Genomic DNA, 20,454 nt, shown 5'->3' with positions numbered 1-20,454 from the left:
AATGGCATTACCCACCATAATTAGAACACAACGCGTAGCCTATTAAGATTATACACAAAAAGTCATTTTTGACAAATATATACACACCCCTAAAACAAAAATGTCACGCTCACACCCTAGCTACTTCAACTATTCTATATTAAGTACTCCACCTCTACCCAAATACTCCCTCTGTTATATTAGGAGAGTCATTTGTTAGTTTGTTACATTCCATAATATATAAGTCATTTCACCTTTTAATAAAATTCAATACATTTATCTCACTTACTTTTTTTTTTTTTTTTTTTTTTTTTTTTTCATTTAACTTACTTGATATATCTTTTTTTAAATTGTGAGTTAAAAAAAAATGTCTTCACCGCTATAGCAAGCACTGATAAAAGAGGAGAGTATAATAGGAGTAGTTATACATTGAAGACCATTGAAATCCCAACCCATTTTCCACAACTTCAGTTTCACTCCACCACCCCCCATGCCGCCCACCACCGCCGCCGCGGACCACCACCCCTCAAAGAAATCCAACATCTCCGACCGCCAGTGGGCATGCCTCACCCTCACCATCCTCCTCCAGCTCCTCATCCTCCTCCTCCTCAACCTCTCCTCTCTCCGCCACTTCCAGTCTTCCCCCCTCCGCCGCGACGACGAATCCTGCAAACACGGCCGCATCCACGTCTACAACCTCCCCTCCATGCTCAACAAAGACCTCCTCCACAACTGCCACCACCTCGACCCCTGGAGCTCCCGCTGCAGCGCCGTCTCCAACGGCGGCCTCGGCCCCCCCGCCACCGGCCTCCACGCCCTCGTCCCTCTCAACCTCTCCCCCGCCTGGCACTGGACCGACATGTACTCCGCCGAAGTCATCTTCCACGACCGCATCAACAACTACCGCTGCACCACCCCCGACCCCGCCCAAGCCGCCGCCTTCTACATCCCCTTCTACGCCGGCCTCGCCATCGGAAAATACCTCTGGTACAATTACACCTCAAAACACCGCGACCTCCACGCCTCCACCATGCTCAATTGGGTCAAAACCCAACCCGCTTGGCTCAAATCAAACGGGTCGGATCACTTCCTCATGTTCGGCCGCCTCACGTGGGATTTCCGCCGCCTCACCGACTCCGACTCCGAGTGGGGCTCCAGCTTCATCTACATGCCCCTGATGAAGAACGTCCTCCGCCTCACCATCGAGAAGAGCCGCTGGGACGACCTCGAGCTCAGCGTGCCCTACCCGACCGCCTTCCACCCCAGATCCGGATCCGATATCCGCCAATGGCAGGCCTGGATCCGGGCCAGGAAAAGGCCCACTCTCTCTACCTTTGTCGGGGCGACCCGGAAGAAAATCCGCAACGACTTCCGGGCCGTCATGATGGGGTACTGCAGGAACGAGACGACATCGTGTCGGGTCGTTGACTGCTCCGAGACCCAGTGTTACGACGGAGCCCCGGCTATCCTCCAGGCGTTTCTCGATTCCGATTTTTGCCTACAACCGAAAGGGGACGGGTTTACCCGGAGGTCCGCCTTCGATTGCATGTTGGCCGGTTCAATTCCGGTTTTTTTTTGGAGAGGGAGCTTTGAGTATCAATATGATTGGCACTTGCCTAAAAATGCGTCTAAATATTCGATATTTATTGATCATAATATTGTTAGAAATGATACGTCCATTATTAAACGAACGTTAGAAAAATATAGCAAGGAGGAGGTGAAGAGGATGAGAGAGACTATCATTCATTTTTTGCCAAAATTGTTGTATTCCAAATCCAATGCCAATCTAGGTGGAATTGAAGATGCTTTCGACATTGCCATGGATGGAGTCTTGAAAAGATTTGAGCAACAAAGAAGATCAATGGCGGTTTGAGGTTAGATTCATTAATTTCTTGCATAAATTAAATTTCATAGTATCTGTTTTTTTTGTTATACTTATAGCTTGTTGTATAGTTATTGATGATTTGAGGAATGATTATACTTGATCACATTTTTTGGTTCATTCGTATTAGCACATATACCCAAAATGTAATACTTCAAGAGAATAGTTTTGATGGGAGAGCATTTCTCTTTAGTTTGTCCAATATTTTTTGTTTTGCGTGCTATCTTCTTATTCTTTTCTTGCTGGACGGTTGAGGAATCGATTTAAGTGTAGACAAAGCTTCCACTTTTTGCTCTCATGAAGTGATGCTTTATATTGAAAAGGAGCGTAATGGAGTACTACAAAGATACTGACCCCATCCATAAAAATATGAGCAATTAGCATAGCACGGGAATTAAGACAAAATTAATAAAGTAAAAGAGAAGAGAAGAATGGTAGTTAAATTAATGTTAGTGGATAGTGGCACCTACATTATTAAGTTGATAATATAATTTTCTAAAAATGGAAGACACATATTTTTGTGGGACGAATGGAAATGAAAAGTGCGTATATTTTTATGGGACGAAGGGAACGATGCCAACTTTAGCATAATGTCGTTGGAATTTGAGATCTGTACCTTTGATAGTGAGCAAGGTGATTTCATCGCAATAATTTAATCTTTAATTAGAGTATCTATAGTATGATTTTCAATATTTGAGCTTGAGCATGCATCAATTTAAAATTTATACTACTAGTAGTATATATGTAAGAGTCGATTAAGTTAAAAAGCTGAGCTAATTCATTACTGAATGAACATTTATACAAATTTTATTTGATCATGCGTGGGCCTTTTCTCCACTATAAAGTCTATAAGACAATAGTTATAAAATATGCGATATGAAAGCATTAGCTGCCCAAATTTGACTGCAAACTGGATCTCTAATCATTTGTTAAATCTAATGCTTATTTTTGAGAATTCTCACTGATCAGCCTTTCGAATATTCCATGATTTTCGGCCTCGATATTTTATTGATTAAAATACCTGCGATATGTTTATATATATAGTCAAAAGTGGTTGTATCTGTGCATATGGATACAGACATACAGTTGTCTATATAGATTAATGACATCCAAAATATAAAAAGACTATTAAAAGGAGAAAGTGAAAGCAAAATTGTTTTTTAGTTATTTATTAGAAAGGGTAAGAATAGAATATTACTCCACATGAAGCTATAAACCCAAAAACAATTCACGTGTATTCATTCTCATAAGATTCAGCATCTGATTAGGGTTTCTTCGCTTGATTAATTTTGGAGAGAAAAGTTAGATTAGAGGTGTGAGATTCATAATCAAGTTGTTGAGCTCTCTTGTTTGCAGTCTCTGTAAGTCATCATCAATAAAGGGTCACATCTGTTCTTCGCCCGTGGACGTAGATCGTTGGATCGAACCACATTAAATTCTCCTCGTGTTGTTTCTTGTTGTTCTTGAGTCATCTTTCCATCGCCGATTCATAACAAGTGGCGCCATGTGTGGGAATCGGAGCTTTCACCAATGGCGACGACGAGATATGAGGCCGAGAAGTTTTCGGGTAAAAATGATTTTGGTCTCTGGCAGATCAAGATGAGGGCATTGCTGATCCAACAAGGTCTTGAGGATGCGATTCAGCAAAGCGAAGCAAAAGAACAGGGGAAAGCATAGATCGATGAATTTGATACCAAGAAGAAGAAGGAGATGTGCAAAAAGGCTCATAGTGCCATCATCCTCAACCTGACCCAAAAAGCTCTACGAGAGGTTTCAAAGGAAACCACGGCCTATGGAGTCTGGGTAAAGCTAGAAAGTCTATACATGACTAAATCGCTTGTTAATAGGCTAAATATGAAGCAGCGGTTATTCTCCTACAAGATTCTTGAGGATCGGTCCTTTGCGGAGCAGATCGATGATTTCAGCAAGAACCCCGACGATTTGGAGAATGTCGACGGTCCAATGAAGAATGAAGACAAGGCAATTCTTCTTCTAAATGCTCTTCCAAAGGCGTATCAACACCTCAAGGACGATATGCTTTTTGGCCGAAATGCAGAGTCAGGAATAACCTATGAAGAAGTCCAGTGTGCTTTGCGTTCGAAGGAGCTGGAGAAATTCTCTACTGCCCCCATAGAGGGGAACAATCAGGCCCTAAATGTGAAGGGCTTCAAAGGGAAAAAGAAGAAGGCAGCGAGTGGTTTCAAATCACAACAGAAAACCATCCATTGATGGTGCAAAGGAGACTAGAAGCTGTCATTATTGCAAGAAACCCAGACATTTGAAGAAGGATTGTTTTTCTTGGAAGAAGAAACAGGTGGAGGGGCCCCAGAATCAAGCCGATTTGGCTCTCGAAGCAGAACCAGCGCAAGTCTTGAATGTGGTTTGCAAGGAAATAGAGAGGGCTTGGATTATGGATTCCGGATGTAGCTTTCATATTTGTTCATGTAAAGAGTGGTTTGAAGATTTTCAGGAGGCAACTGGATCTGTTATTCTCGGAAATGATCGAGTATGTGTTGTCAAGGGGATTGGAGACATCAAGCTAAAGACAGACACTGGAGCAATCAAGATTATCACCAAGGTCAGGTATATTCCTGACATTAAAAGGAACCTTATATCGGTTGGAATTCTGGAATCAAAAGGCTTCAGGATTATTTCTGAAAAGGGGCAAATGGTAGTGTCAAAGGATGGTACTGATGTGATGAGGGCTAAGAGAAAGAATAGCCTCTACTACCTGGATGCAGAAGCTGTTGTTGGATCTTTAAATGTTGTAGAGAAGGCAGGTTTTGAGAAAGAGCTGATCAAGAAAGGTGTTATCCAGGTTGAGACCCCCACAAGGCCAAGTGTTTGTGAACACTGTGTTACGGGAAAGAGTAAGAAACTCCCTCATAGCACATGCACTCACTCTTCTAAGCATATTATTGATTATGCCCACTCAGATTTGTGGGGGCTTGCTCAAACCATCTCTCTGGGAGGTGGGAGATACTTCATATCCATCATCGATGACTATTCAAGGAGGTCTGGATCTACGTTTTGAAAGATAATTCACAAGCCTATCCATCATCGATGACTATTGGAGATGCAGCTTAAGACGGGGAAGACCCTCAAGTGCTTGAGGACAGACAACGGCTTAGAATTTATCAATACAGATTTTGAGAAACTCTGCAAGGAGCATGGCATTCAAAGGCACAGAACTGTCCCAGCCAACCCACAACAAAATGGGGTGACTGAGAGAATGAACATGACCCTTTTGGAAAGGGTAAGGTATATGTTGCTGTCATCTGGTTTGTCCAAAGGCTTTTGGGAAGAGGTTGTGTGCATTGCTGCTGTGTTGATCAACAATTCACCATCTTCTTCCATAGGAAATGAGATCCCCAACTCAAGGTGGTATGGTAGAGATAGCAACTACAAGGATCTAAAAGATAGCAACTACACGGATCTAAGAATCTTTGGCTGCAGGGCTTATGCCCATTGCAAACAAGGGAAGTTGGATCCCAGAGCTATGAAGTGTGTGATGATTCGGTATCAACATGGTGTTAAAGGATATAGGTTGTGGTGCACTGAGAAGGGGAAATCAGAAGGTCATCATTAGCCGAGATGTGGTTTTTTTATTAAGAGAATATGCCTTATCTGAGCACTGAGGACCAATTGAGGCAAGGCCATAGGACTACTGTCATTCAAGACCATGAAAATGATGGAGAAGGTGACAGTTCAGCTGAACAAAGGGAAGATGTTTCTGAGGCAGGTGGAGTCACTAATGGAGGTGGAGCTTCTAAGAACAATAAGGTTGAGGAGAGTTTAGCTGATCCAGAACCACCACAAAATAGTGGATACAACCTCACCAGAGATAGAGTTAGAAGGGTACCTAAGAAGCCTTCCTGGTTCAGTGATTATGAGATGAGTTTCTTTGCTCTTTGTGTGGCAGAAATCATAAGCTATGAAGAGTAAAGAATGCAAAGAATGGTTGAGGGCCATGAGAGAAGAAATAGAGAGCGTACTGAAGAATGAGACTTGGATCTTGGTTAAGAATCCACTCACTCAGAAGATAATTAGCTGCAAATGGATTTTTAAGAAGAAAATTGAAGTGGGACAGACAGAAAGTGTCAGGTTCAAAGCAAGGCTTGTAGCTAAAGGCTTTACTCAAGAAGAAGGAGTAGACTTCAATGAAGTTTTCTCACATGTGGTCAAGCATAAATCCATCAGAATCTTGCTGGCCTTAGTTGCAAAGTATGATTGGGTTTTACACCAACTTGATGTTAAGACCGCGTTTCTCCATGGTGATCTGGAAGAAACCATCTACATGCGCCAACCAGAGGGTTTTGAAGTAGCAGGGAATGAAGGAATGATTTGCTTATTGAAGAAAAGTCTCTATGGATTGAAACAAAGTAGTAGGCAGTGGTACATTAAGTTCGATGAACACATTACTCCATGAGTTTCAGGAAATCTGATTTTGACAGTTGTGTATACATAAGGGAAAGAAGGGGAGTTGCTGTTGCTTTTCTTCTCCTGTACGTAGATGATATGTTAGTGGCTGCTTCAGATAGAGATGAGGTGCTGAAGGTGAAATCAGAACTGCAACTAAAGTTTGAAATGAAAGATTTGGGGGAGGCAAGAAGAATACTTGGGATGGATATAATCAGAAATAGAAGTCAGAGAGAGTTGAGGCTGGTTCAATCAGATTATGTTCAGAGGTTGCTTTTGAAATATTAGATGAATGAGTCAAAGGCAGTGAGTACTCCCTTAGCTTCGCATTTCACTCTCAGCATGGATCAAAGGCCTAAAAGTAATGCAGAAAGAGAGGAGTTAAGTAAGATTCCATATGCAAATATCATAGGCAGTATAATGTACACCATGCTGTGTACTAGGCTGGATTTGGCACAAGCTACTAGTGTCACTAGTCGATTTATGTCTGATCATGGAAGAGATCACTGCATTGCTTTGAAGTGGGTTCTCAGATATCTAAAGGGTGCATTCAAATATGCTTTGGTCTACAGAGCAAGGGATGATCAGCAAGGTTGGAGCTCTTATTGGCTTTTGTAATTCGGACTTTGCCTCAAACAGAGACAATCGAAGATCCCAAACAGGTTATGTTTTCAACTTATTTGGAACAGCAGTAAGTTGGAAGTCCGGTCTACAACATGTAGTAGCTCTATCCACAACAGAAGCTGAGTATATTGCTATTACAGAGGCGGTAAAGGAAGCTAAATGGATCAAAGGCATCTTGGAAGATTTTGGTGAGAAGCAGAGTACAGTGGACATCTTCTGCGACAGCAGTAGTGCTTTGGCCTTGGCCAAGCATCAGATTTTTCATGAGAGAAGTAAGCATATAGACGTGAAGCTTCATTTTGTGAGAGACGAAGTGCAAAAGGGGGAGGTCAGGATGTTGAAGATATCCACTGAACACAACGCAGCAGACATGATGACGAAACCATTACCAGCCCAGAAGTTCAGATACTGCATAGAGCTGGTGGGGCTCCGAAAGTGATAAAGAAAGAGGAAAGACGAAGAAGGAAGAGTTGTTGATGGACATGGTTAAGGTGGAGATTGATAAACGGTAACCATGCATCTGAGCCATTTGATGTTGATCATCTGGGTCAACGGCTGGAATTCAATTGCAACGGCTAATTTGAGAAAGGAAACGGTTTGTTGAAGCGCGCCTCGAGCTGGGACCACGAGCTGAGGAGATGAGCTGCCACATCAGCATATAAGTGTGAAAGCTCAACTGCACACACACCATTCACGTGTATTCATTCTCATGAGATTCGACATCTGATTAGGGTTTCTTCGCTTGATTAACTTTGGAGAGAAAAGTTAGATTAGAGGGGTGGGATTCATAATCGAGTTGTTGAGCTCTCTTGTTTGTAATCTCTGTAAATCATCATCAATAAAGGGTCGCATCTGTTCTTCGCCCGTGGACGTAGATCTTTGGATCGAACCACGTTAAATTCTCAGCGTGTTGTTTCTTGTTGTTCTTGAGTCATCTTTCCATCGCCGATTCATAACTTATCACGACCACTGGCGGATCCGGGGGGCAGGAGGGGGCGGTCGCCCCTCCATGCGACTAATTTCCCCTTATTCCGGATGTATATTTTTCATATCCGGCCTTTCCGTTGCCTCCGACGTTGCCCCATTGTCTGAAAAAAATAACCATTATCGCCCCAAGCTCAATTGAAATAAAATTTGAAAACTCAAGCCCAAATTGAAAAAGAATTAAAAGCCCAATCTGGTATCTACCTTTTAAATAAAATTAAACTCTAATAAAGAAATAAGGAATAAACTTAAGCCCTAAAGAGAATCCCCAAATTCCATACGCCTGTGACCTATGTCTTCTCTGGTCTCCCAGCTCTCAAGCTTCGATTTTCTCCGCAGCCGCACCGTCCACCCTCCGGACTCCACATCCACAACTCCACAAGTACACCCCTGCTGCCTCTCCAATCTCCATCTCAAGAAGAAGCCCAACCATTCTCAAATTCGAGAAGCATAATTTTATAAATCTGAAGGTGTGTTTTAAAATTTAAATTCATGTCTTTGAATTTGTAGATTTAGGCATTTAGCCATTCAGGAAAAATTAAAGATTTTCCTTTTGGAATAGGAAAAAAAAGTAGATGCAGCTCATAGTTGAAACTTGGACTAGGAAAAAAAAATACAGTAGCTACATTTGAATTTTAAATAGATTGGAATGGCAATAAAATGAGAAGTGTCGAAGTGGTGTATATATAAAACATTGGGTGGGTTCCATGTACTAAATGCTAATGACAAGTGTAGTCCCGTGGACAATATAAAGTGAGTAAATGATACTCCCTCTGTCCCGCTTTAGAAGTCCCGGTTGAGTCGGGCACATGTTTTAAGAAAGTGTTTGAGTGTTTAATAAATAAATATTATAGTGGATGTTGGGACCCACTTTTAATTGAGTGTGTAATAAATAAATGTTGTAGTGGATGTTGAGACTCACTTCTAATACTTTTTTACTTACTTTGTAAGCATTTTTTACTCTAGTTTATCCCAACCGGGACTCTTAAAGCGGGACATCCAAGATTGATCAACCGGGACTCCTAAAGAGGGACGGAGGGAGTAGTTACTTTGTGATAACATTTTATAATTATTGTATTTCTTTTGTGTTTCATTAGATATGGAGAAATATCTTTTAAAAAGACCAAGAATTTTGGATTCTGGTCCAGAACCAGAAGCACAGAGTGCTGAAGAAAATTTGATGGCAAATGATGATATAGATGAAAGTGAAATAAAGGCTGCTCCTGGTTTGCGAAAATCAATTGCAAAATATGGTATGAATATCCGGGATCATATTCGTAGAGAATATATAGCGAAAGTCCATTGTCAACCAAAGGGTAATATTTTTCAAAATACGCGTCAAGAAAAAGATAATAGGAGTTTTAGAGATGCTTGGTACAAAGATTATGATTGGCTAGAATATAGTGAAGCGAAACATGCCGCATATTTCTTTTATTGTTTTCTTTTCAAGCGTGGTTATGTGGCACTGGGAGATGAAGCCTTCACTAGTTGTGGTTTTTCTAATTGGAAAAAGGCACTTGAAAAATTTAAGGGGCATGTTGGGGATAAAAGTAGTGCACACAACAAAGCAAGGATAGAATATGAAAATTTTGTCAATCAAAGGAAAAGTGTAACTTATGTTGTAAGTAGAGGTATAACAACAAAAGAAAAGGAATATCGAATTCGATTGACTGCAACTCTTGGTGTAGTTCGTTTTCTTTTGATTCAAGTTTTGCTTTTTAGGGGACATGACGAGTCATCTACGTATTTGAACAAAGTTAATTTTCCTGAGTTGTTAGAATGGTATGGTTCGAGGAATGATAAAATTGGTAAAGTGATTTTGAAAAATGCCCCTGGAAATAACCAAATGACTACTCCATTAATCCAAAAAGATATGGTTAATACTTATGCGGTGGAAGCCACGCTTGATATATTGGAAGAAATTGGAGATAGACACTTTTCAATCCTAGTTGATGCAACAAAGGAGCAAATGGCAATTGTCATAAGATTTGTGAACAAGGATGGCCGGATAATTGAAAGGTTTTTAGCTTTGGTTCATGTCAAAAGAACTACATCAGTTTGTTTGAAAGAGGCATTTGACTCCGTATATGCTAAGCTTAAGTTATCTTTATCAAGATTGAGAGGCCAAGGATACAATGGAGCATCAAACATGAGAGATGAATGCAATGGATTGAAAGCACTAATTTTAAAGAAAAATCCATCAGCTTGGTATGTCCATTGTTTTGCCCACCAACTTCAATTGTGTGGCTGTGTGCAAGACAAATCAATATGTTTGTGATTTATTCACTTATCTTAGCTCGATTGTAACAATACGTGGATCTTCTTGCAAAAGTGCTGATATGATTCGACAAACCATTGCGGATCCAGGGGGCAGGAGGGGGCTGTCGCCCCCTCCATGCAACTAATTTTCCCTTATCCCGGACGTATATTATTCATATCCGTCCCCTCCGTTGCCTCCGACGTTGCCTCGTTAACCGAAAAAATAACCATTATCGCTTCAAGCTCAATTGAAATAAAATATAAAATCTCAAGCTAATTGAAAAAGAATTAAAAGTCCAATCTGGAATCTACCTTTTAAATAAAATTAAACTCTAATAAAGAAATAATTAATAAACTTGAGCCCTAAAGAGAATCCTCAAATTCCATACGCCTGTGACCTGTGTCTTCTCTGGCGAAGAGAGTGACGAGTCTGCTCCCAGCTCTCAAACTCCGATTTCCTCCACGGCCCGCCGTCCACCCTCCGGACTCCACAACCACAAATCCACAAGTCCGCCCCTGCTGCCTCTCCAATCTCCATCTCAAGAAGAAGCCCAACCATTCTCAAATTCCAGAAGCATAATTTCATAAATTTGAAGGTGTGTTTTAAAATTCAAATTCATGTCTTAGAATTTGTAGATTTAGGCATTTAGCCATTCAGGAGAGATTAAAGATATTCCTTTTGGAATAGGAAAAAAAAGTAGCGTAGAAGATTAAAGATGCAGCTCATAGTTGAAACTTGGAATAGGAAAAAAAATATAGTAGCTACATTTGAATTTTAAATAGATTGGAATGGCAATAAATGAGAAGTGCTGAAGTGATGTATATATAAAACATTGGGTGGGTTCCATGTGCTAAATGCTAATGACAAGTGTAGTTTCGTGGACAGTATAAAGTGAGTAAATGATAGTTACTTTGTTATAACATTTTATAATTATTGTATTCCTTTTTTTTCATTAGGTATGGAGAAATATCTTGAAAAAAGACCAAGAATTTTGGATTCTGGTCCAGAACCAGAAGCACAAAATGCTGGAAAAATTTGATAGCAAATGAGGATATAGATGAAAGTGAAATAAAGGCTGATCTTGGTTTGCGAAAACCAATTGCAAAATATGGTGTGAAAATATTCGATTGTATTCGTAGAGAATATATAGCGAAAGGCCATTGTCAACCAAAGGGTAATATTTTTCAAAAAACGCGTCAAGGAAAAGATAATAGGAGTTTTAGAGATGATTTGTACAAAGATTATGATTGGCTAGAATATAGTGAAGCGAAACATGCTGCATAATGCTTTTACTGTTTTCTCTTCAAGCGTGGTTATGTGGCACCGGGAGATGAAGCCTTCACTAGTTGTGGTTTTTCTAATTGGAAAAAGGCACTAGAAAAAATTAAGGGGCATGTTGGGGATAAAAGTACTGCACACAACAAAGCAAAGATAGAATATGAAAATTTTGTCAATCAAAGGCATAGTGTGACTTATGTTGTAAGTAGAAGTATGACAACAAAAGAAAAGGAATATCGAATTCGATTGACTGCAACTCTTGGTGTAGTTCGTTTTCTTTTGATTCAAGGTTTGCCTTTTAGGGGACATGACGAGTCATCTACGTATTTGAACAAAGTTAATTTTCTTGAGTTGTTAGAATGGTATGGTTCGAGGAATGATAAAATTGGTATAGTGATTTTGAAAAATGCCCCTGGAAATAACCAAATGACTACTCCATTAATCCAAAAAGATATGGTTAATACTTATGCGGTGGAAACCACACTTGATATATTGGGAGAAATTGGAGATAGACACTTTTCAATCCTAGTTGATGATTCACGTGATTGCTCAACAAAGGAGCAAATGGCAATTGTCATAAGATTTGTGAACAAGGATGGCCGGATAATTGAAAGGTTTTTAGCTTTGGTTCATGTCAAAAGAACTACATCAGTTTGTTTGAAAGAGGCAATTAACTCCGTATATGCTAAGTTTAAGTTATCTTTGTCAAGATTGAGAGGCCAAGGATACGATGGAGCATCAAACATGAGAGATGAATGCAATGGATTGAAAGCACTAATTTTGAAGGAAAATCCATCAGCTTGGTATGTCCATTGTTTTGCCCACCAGCTTCAATTGGTATGTGTGGCCGTGTGCAAGACAAATCAATATGTTTGTGATTTATTCACTTATCTTAGCTCGATTGTAACAATATGTGGATCTTCTTGCAAAAGGACTGATATGATTCGACAAATTGAGCACAATAGACTAGTTGAAATGATAGAGAATGGGGAAATCGGTACTGGTAGAGGCCAAAATAAAGAAACTTCTTTTAAGAGACCAGGTGATACTCGATGGGGATCTCATTATGTCACTGTAATTCGTCTTGTAAATATGTGGCAGTCTGTATCCGAAGTACTTGAAAACGTACTTGTTGATGGAGAAGAATATGAAACAAGGGGCAGAGCTGTAGGTCTCCTACAGAAAATAGAGACTTTTGAATTTGTATTCATCCTTATGTTGATGAAACATTTGTTGGGGTTGATTCAACCATTGTCTTGTGCCTTGCAACAAAGAGATCAAGATATTTTAAATGCGGTTTTCATGATAGAGAATGTGAAAGAAAGCTTGAGATCATTTCGAGAATTTGGATGGGATACTTTCTTGCAAGAAGTGAATGATTTTTGTGGGGCAAATGACATTTCAATAACAAACATGGATGATGATGCTCCAAAGCGGATTAGAATGAGGAATGGTTCAAACATCAAGAACTACCATCATTATCGCGTTGAAATATTTTGTCAGGTAATTTGAAGTTTTAATATCTTATTCATTTACTAAATTAGAATCATCCTGATATTTAATCTTTTCTGTGCGTCAATTAGGTCGTCGACTTACTTACACAAGAGATGGAAAATCGTTTCTCTGAGGCATCCACAGACTTGCTAAGTTGTATGGCATGCCTCGATCCAAAAAATGATTCCGCTGCTTTTAATGTTGATAAGCTTGTTCATCTTGCTACTCTTTATCCAAAGGACTTCTCATCGACTCAACATACTGAATTGTTACGACAACTTGAAACTATTGTTGATGTTGTGAGAAGAGATGCACGTTTGAATGGTATTAAAGATTTGGCTAGCCTATCTCAGAAGATTGTTGAAACCAAGAAAGATAAAGTTTTTCCGTTGGTTTATCGTCTGATTGAGTTGGTATTGATCTTACTTGTAGCGACTACATCTGTTGAAAGAGTATTTTTCATCAATGAAATTTGCCAAGACTGACTTGCGGAATAGGATGGGAGATGAGTGGTTGAATGACAGTTTGGTAATATACAATGAAAGATCCATCTTTGCTAGTGTTTCTAATGAAAGAATCTTGAAATGTTTTCAAGATATGGATACCCGAAGAAATCAGTTGTCTCGATTAACAGATGCTAGCACTACTTGAATTGTAATAGACTTTCATTTTGCTAAAAAACATATTGAAGTATTATATTTAATATTTTATTATTTATTATTTTATTCCGCCTCCTCCGTTTTTAATCCTGGATCCGCCACTGCCAGTGACGGATCTAGTTGGGGTCGAGTGGGGTCGGCCGACTCCACCGCCAGCTCCAATGAATTGCCTGAAAACGCCTTCAATCAGCCGCCGACCCCACAGTCCCTACATCTCCATGAAGGGGTTGGCAGCGGAAGCATACATAAATCGATTACATAATAATCCTGATCTATTTAGCAGATTATTTAGATAAATTCTATTCGCGCAATTATCACATGTATCATGCTCACAACTTGAATTCATACATGTTTTAGCATAATTGAAATCCTAAAACATGTTCCTACGGAGTTAGCCAATTTACCTTTCTGATTCTCCAAAGAATCGAAGATGGCTCGCGCCTTCTCTACGTGAAGATCTTGATTACTAACCACGGATCTTCTGACTGGTTCCCGGACAGTACGTTGATATCAGTGTGGGCTGATCTCACCAAAGTACAAGGACTCAAATAATGGAGGACAAAAAAACTGCTCATGGAAGCAGTTGAAGGACGAAAATTTCGTCCTCTTCTACTGCTAGAGGGGGAAGAATTTTTAGTCACTAAAATTATGTGTATTCTATCTCCTTTATTCTCCTATTTATATTAAGTCACATATTGGGCCCAGTTAGGGATCTATGGAAGACTTTGGATATGGGTTCTCCCAATTAGCTTTTCTCTAATTAAATTGAACCCACAATTTAATACAAGCTTATATTGGAATATTACGAACAACCACTATAGAAGTAATATTGCACTCCCCATCCAAATCCGAGATTACAAGTAATTCGGGTTTCCAATATTTATTATTATTTATTTCTCGCGCTTAAGATAGAAACGTTTAATTAATTAGTGTTTGCTATGAACTTAATTAATTAACATATTTACTCCAAGAGTGGACTCAGCAAGAAACACTTATTTATTATTCATGGAGTAATCAAACTCCAACTAGCTAGGTTCCGAATAATAAAGTCCTCGTTCGAGCTCCTCTTGTGAACGTTATCAAACGAGACTCAGCTCGCGCACGATTCAACATAATAGCAATCCTAGCACCTCTAGATATTAATCTACACTACCCAATATGCCAGGATTCTTGGGTTACGAAAAACCCGCACATATTGGCAAGTCAAAGTAGTGCTCAATCTGTCCAGAGCCTTTGTCCTAGCGGCAAGGAGCTTAGACATCAATGTATGAGGTGCCGAGTTCGAGCCCTCTTAACATCAGTTGTAATTTCCTCCTTTCTTAGGAGTTTATATATAATATCCTCCTTCATATATGAGTTAAATTTTTTATTTTTTTTAAGAAAAAAAAAAGTAGTGCTCAATCAATACCGTATGTTCAATGCTAACGTACATTGATTAAGAAACAAATTATCAAGACCTCGTCTTTCAGTAGATAGCATAAAGACTCGTCTTGCTGTTAGATCCAATTCAATGCTATACCACACCAACATCATCTTATTTCGTTAAGGCTTAGAAATAATCGGACTGACATTGCAACCTTTCACGATAGGTAGTCTAGGCTCATCTAGGTTGTGAAATTCTTATTTTCTTTGTTCAGAACTGACCGTGTTATCTTACAGTGGACGACGCCTACAACCGGTCTATTAAAACAAAGACTTAGACTTTGTTACGTTGATTATACATTTAAATATGCAATAAACATCCATTAAATATAAAACATAACAACAATACGACAAAAATAATCTGTTGCAATAATTGAAAAATAAACTATAGAGTTTTGCAGTATCAAATCACTCAAAATGTGATTTCTAGTATACAAACTCTAACACTCCGCTCCGTCGTCAACATCAGTTCTGGCGGCACAGAGAAGAAGGGTTATGTTACCTATATTAGTTTTATATTGGTTGGGTCTTCTTCGTTACAAATTAGTTAAAGCCCAACTCATTTTTACCTTGTATTTTAATATAAGTTTCAATATTAAATTAATTCTTCATAATATTGAATACGAAAACTTTAGCATAAGTTTCAACATTAATATGATATTTTTACCTTTTCTATAAGGAATTTTTATCATTTTCTTTTTTCTACTAATCAATAAGTATATTCTTTTCTCAAATCCGTAAATTCATTTTTATCATATTTTAAATAAACATAATAATTAATATACTGCTTATTGATTTCATTGGTTTGCTTATCTCAATGAGACTATATTAAAGTGCTATAGTATATCATAAGGATTCTTAGTTGAATATATTTTGAGTTTTGATAATTTTATTAAATATATCCAAACTATCATATGATAAATTTAATAATAAAATTATACTCCTTCTGTCCCATTAAAAATTAAACGTTTTCTTTTTTTGATTGTCCCATTAAAAATGAAACGTTACCTAAAATAGAAATAACTCTATCTCTACTTTTTCATCTCTCTTACTTTACTCTCTCTTCATTAACTCACAAAATAACACTACATAAAATCCCGTGCCGATTCCCAAATATTTTATTTTAAGTGGGACGGAGGGAGTATTTAGTTGTTTTCAGATTTTGAATACTCATTGAACCCAATTATCATGTACACAGCATAACATAGTGTTATTTAAATTTTAATAATTTTTTATTTAAAATAATTATGTAAATATATACTCCGTATTTTCTAAGTTCCAAATAGTTGAGATATTTTTCGTTTTAGAATGTTCTACTATAATAAAGTCATTTTTTCTTAATATTTGCGTCGAAAGAATATGACTCTATTACAACAGAACAGAGTTATCTCATTTATTTCGACCCTACGATTATCAGTTTCTGGATCCGCCATTGGTCTCGGAGCATATACTCATTAACCTCTTGTCGCCGCCGATGTGTAGTAGACATCTAGAAATAGATAAACAGTATTGATCCACGCTTAAAAATATATCCCATAAACCAATAGTTTCTAATATACGCATTGCTCTTAAACCTGAGTTGAAGAGACATTAGATAACAAACAATTACTGCGCATCAAATAATACGGATAAAATCATGATTATACAAAGGAATTAATTTGTATAACATAAAATTTTAGAAATTATAATTTACATCAAATACTCAAACTCAAAGTGTTATTGCACTTAATGTTTAATGTTGGCAATTGAAACTAAAAAAGTAAAATATAACTGTCTCACATCGGTGTTAAGAGAAAACTGAAACTAGTATATAAGTTTCATGGGCCCCTCTTCTATCACCAATTGGTTTTAGGATGGAACCCATGGATTTCTATCATGGTATCAGAGCGGGTCACCGATTGTGGGCTAAAATTAACTGATCCAGCAGAATAACTGGGCTGAAACCGAAAAAAATGACTGACCCAGCAGAATATCTGGGCTGAAACCGAAAAAAATGACTGACCCAGCAGTATATCTGGGCTTAAAATCTGGGCCAATGGTCAGAAAAAAATTGGGTCATTCGTCCAAACAATCAGGAAAAAAGTCCAACCCCTCCAAGGTACGATATCAAGAGAAAACTAAAACTAGTACTCCCTCCGTCTCACAAAAGATGTCACACTTTTCTTTTTAGTTTGTCCCACAAAAGATGTCACATTTCTATTTTTGGAAAAAGCTCTCTCTCACATGAATATAAAAATAATATTTTCTTTCTCTATTTAACACACAAAATAAAACCTCATAAAATTCTATGTCGTCCCACAAGTGTGACATCTTTTATGGGACAAAGGAATTATATAAATCTCATGGACCCCTCCTTCTATCATCAATTAATTTTAGAATGGAACCAATAGATTTCTATCGCTTAATACCAATTAAGCACCCATATGTTTAAATTAAAAACAGTTTAAGAACATCCCTTCATCTCATATCACAATCCACACGAGTCAAGAGATCCATGCAAAGCTCCACATCTACTTAGAACGAAAATCGTGCACCGTCAACTCCTTAAGATCTAATTAGGCGACTTGATTATGCCTCCAAAAGGTCGGCATTTGCATTATTACTCCCAAAAGTTGCCTTTTATATATGTAATGTATAGATAGATTAGGGAGAAAAAAAAATACCAAATGGTGCCAAAATACCAAAATAATTAGGAAAACTCCAGATATGAAAACTTAATTAAGGCGAAGATAAGCATGATTATTGCAAATATTGTTAAGGTATCAAAATCAACTAAAAATTAAACACAATTACAATCAAGGTCAAAATCAGGGCTTTGTCATCTGTGGTAAAATCAAGCTTTATGTATACTAATTACACTTAAACATGTTAATGGTACGATCCATATCAGAAGGTATCTTATTTGTCGGAAAGAGCACCTTTGATACTTCGAGACTATAATAGTACTCCACTAATTTTATATTTAGTGTCCTAGCTACAAAAATAAATACGTACATTTTGCCACACAATCTACTTCATATTTTAACATCTCAAATACTCTATTTACAAAAAACGATACTTCACATATTTTTCGTGTAGCTTCTACAAATTAAAGTGTTGACAAAATTCAACACACGCGCGAAGGGCAGTCTTGGGCACTCATCAATTTGAGAGTTTTATTTTACTTTTTTTTAATTTGGTGATTAAAACTTTCAGCCTTACTGTTTATAAATTAAAGTATGCACAAATTCTGAATACTATCTTTTTAGTTTTTAGGACTTGGTTAGGTTATCAATTTATCATAAATTGCATGATTTAATATATGTCATATCTGTATTAATATCTGAACTCAATATTTTTAACCAAGTAATGAATCTGTGTTTAAATGGCTCCGCATCTTTACATGTAAATACTCCATCATTTCCAAAACAAATTAAAAATCAAATAGATGAAATATATAATAAATTAGTCCAATATCCTAAACCACCGCCGCCGCCGCCAGCCTCCATGTTGAAAATATCCAACATCTCCCTCCACCACTGTGCATGGCTCACCCTCATGATCCTCCTTCAGCTTCTCATCACCCTCTTCCTCAACGGCTCCTTGCATTCCCTCTTTCTCCACTCGGAATCCACCGCCGCCGCCTGCAAACTCGGCCGGATTTACGTCTACGACCTCCCCCCAATCCTCAACAAAGACCTCCTCCACAACTACCACGCCGGCCTCGGCCCCCCCGCCGCCGGCCTCGACGCAGCCGTCCCTCTCAACCTCGCCGCCGCCTGGCACTGGACCGACATGTACGCCGCCGAAGTCATCTACCACGACCGCATCAACAACTACCGCTGCACCACCTCCGACCCCGCCCAAGCCGCCGCCTTCTACATCCCCTTCTACGCCGGCCTCGCCGTCCGGAACTACCTCTTCTCCAACTCCACCGCCAAGGACCGCGACCACCACGCCGCCGCCATGCTCAATTGGGTCAAAAACCAACCCGCTTGGCGCAACTCAAACGGGTCGGATCATTTCCTCATGCTCGGGCGCCTCACGTGGGCTTTCCGCCGCCTCACCGACGACGACACCGAGTGGGGCTCGAGCCTCCTCTACATGCCGCTGATGAAGAACGTCCTCCGCCTCACCGTCGAGAGATTCCGGTGGGACGAGCTCGAGTTCAGCGTGCCCTACCCGACCGCATTCCACCCGAGATCCGAATCCGATATCCGCCAGTGGCAGGCCTGGATCCGGGCCAGGAAAAGGCCCACTCTCTTTACATTTGTCGGGGCGACCCGGGAAAAGATCCGGAACGACTTCCGGAGCGTCCTCATGGAGTATTGTACTAAGAAAGAAACGACGTCGTGTCGCGTCGTGGATTGCTGGAAGACGCCTTGCTCTGATGGAGCTCCGGCTATACTCGAGGCGTTTCTCGGGTCGGATTTTTGCTTACAACCAAAAGGAGACGGATTGACCCGGAGATCCGCCTTCGATTGCATGTTGGCCGGTTCGATCCCGGTTTATTTTTGGAGGGGGAGCTTTGAGTATCAATATGAGTGGCATTTGCCTAAAAATGCCTCTGAATACTCAATATTCATCGATAATGATATTGTGAGAAATGATACGTCCATTATTAAACGAACCTTAGAGAAATATAGCAAGGAGGAGGTGAAGAGGATGAGAGAAACTATCATTGAATTTTTGCCAAAATTGTTGTATTCCAAGTCCAATGCCAATCTAGGTGGAATTGAAGATGCTTTCGACATTGCCATGGATGGAGTCTTGAAAAGGTTTGAGCAACAAAGAAGATTAATGGATGCCTCCAAAGAAAACAAACAAGATTAATTTTTAGTTCAATAACTTTATTTTCATCGTTATATAAGCTTGTTGTGTATAGTATTACTAGTACAATTTGGGGAATGATTATACTTGATCACATATTTTTGGTTCACTCATATTAGCATGTATTAAAACATGTGAGCATTTTGCTGTTAAATAATTAATTAAGTGCGGAAAGATTAACTAGGTCAAGTTATATTTCATCAGGTTCTGGTTCAAGCCCACTCAAATGGTAGGCTAATAAAGTTATAGTTTGACCAAATTTCATGGTTATATTGACAATTTTCTCTTTATTATACAATTCCATGTTACTTTCAATTTTCTTTTTGGATCGTAAATTAAGGATCGAGTGATTACTGATTAGTGTAGTTAAATTAGTATTTTAAATGTAACAAGAAAACACATGATCACTTAATTAACTCTAATGTTTTGATAAAATTCTTTTATTTTTGCTTTAAATAGAAATAGTGTAAGTAGTTTGGACGATGTGAAACAGAAAAGTGTGAGTGGCATGAGACGAAAATAGTAGTAATACTTTTTACGTATCTGAAAATAGTCTCTCTTTCATTTTTCATTTTTTAAAAATTAATCACATTTCTATATACGAAAACTTTCTCACTACTTTTTTCAAAAAGTTACAAACAAAA

The 20,454-nt window shown here is 38.8% G+C and overlaps 2 protein-coding genes across 3 annotated transcripts; both read left to right on the top strand.

The window, feature by feature from the left end:
- Positions 1-436: 436 nt before the first annotated feature.
- On the top strand, positions 437-8,908 carry LOC125193798 (xyloglucan galactosyltransferase XLT2-like). 2 transcript variants are annotated; one of them, XM_048091677.1, is made up of 2 exons: positions 437-1,853; positions 8,840-8,908. In XM_048091677.1, the coding sequence occupies exon 1, from the start codon at positions 470-472 to the stop codon at positions 1,850-1,852; it is 1,383 nt and encodes a 460-aa protein (XP_047947634.1). In that variant the 5' UTR covers positions 437-469; the 3' UTR covers position 1,853; positions 8,840-8,908. The 2 variants fall into 2 exon arrangements, with proteins under 2 accessions (XP_047947634.1, XP_047947635.1); XM_048091678.1 differs by lacking the exon at positions 8,840-8,908 and adding an exon at positions 3,218-3,303.
- A 9,579-nt stretch (positions 8,909-18,487) lies between these two features.
- LOC125194793 (xyloglucan galactosyltransferase XLT2-like) lies at positions 18,488-19,813 on the top strand. Its single transcript, XM_048093015.1, has one exon. The coding sequence runs from the start codon at positions 18,488-18,490 to the stop codon at positions 19,811-19,813; it is 1,326 nt and encodes a 441-aa protein (XP_047948972.1).
- Positions 19,814-20,454: the final 641 nt, after the last annotated feature.

This window comes from Salvia hispanica, chromosome 6 (assembly GCF_023119035.1).
Source record: "Salvia hispanica cultivar TCC Black 2014 chromosome 6, UniMelb_Shisp_WGS_1.0, whole genome shotgun sequence".
Lineage (NCBI taxonomy): Eukaryota > Viridiplantae > Streptophyta > Magnoliopsida > Lamiales > Lamiaceae > Salvia > Salvia hispanica.
Note: the sequence above shows the minus strand (reverse complement) of the source record. Positions and strands in the feature narration are given on the sequence as shown.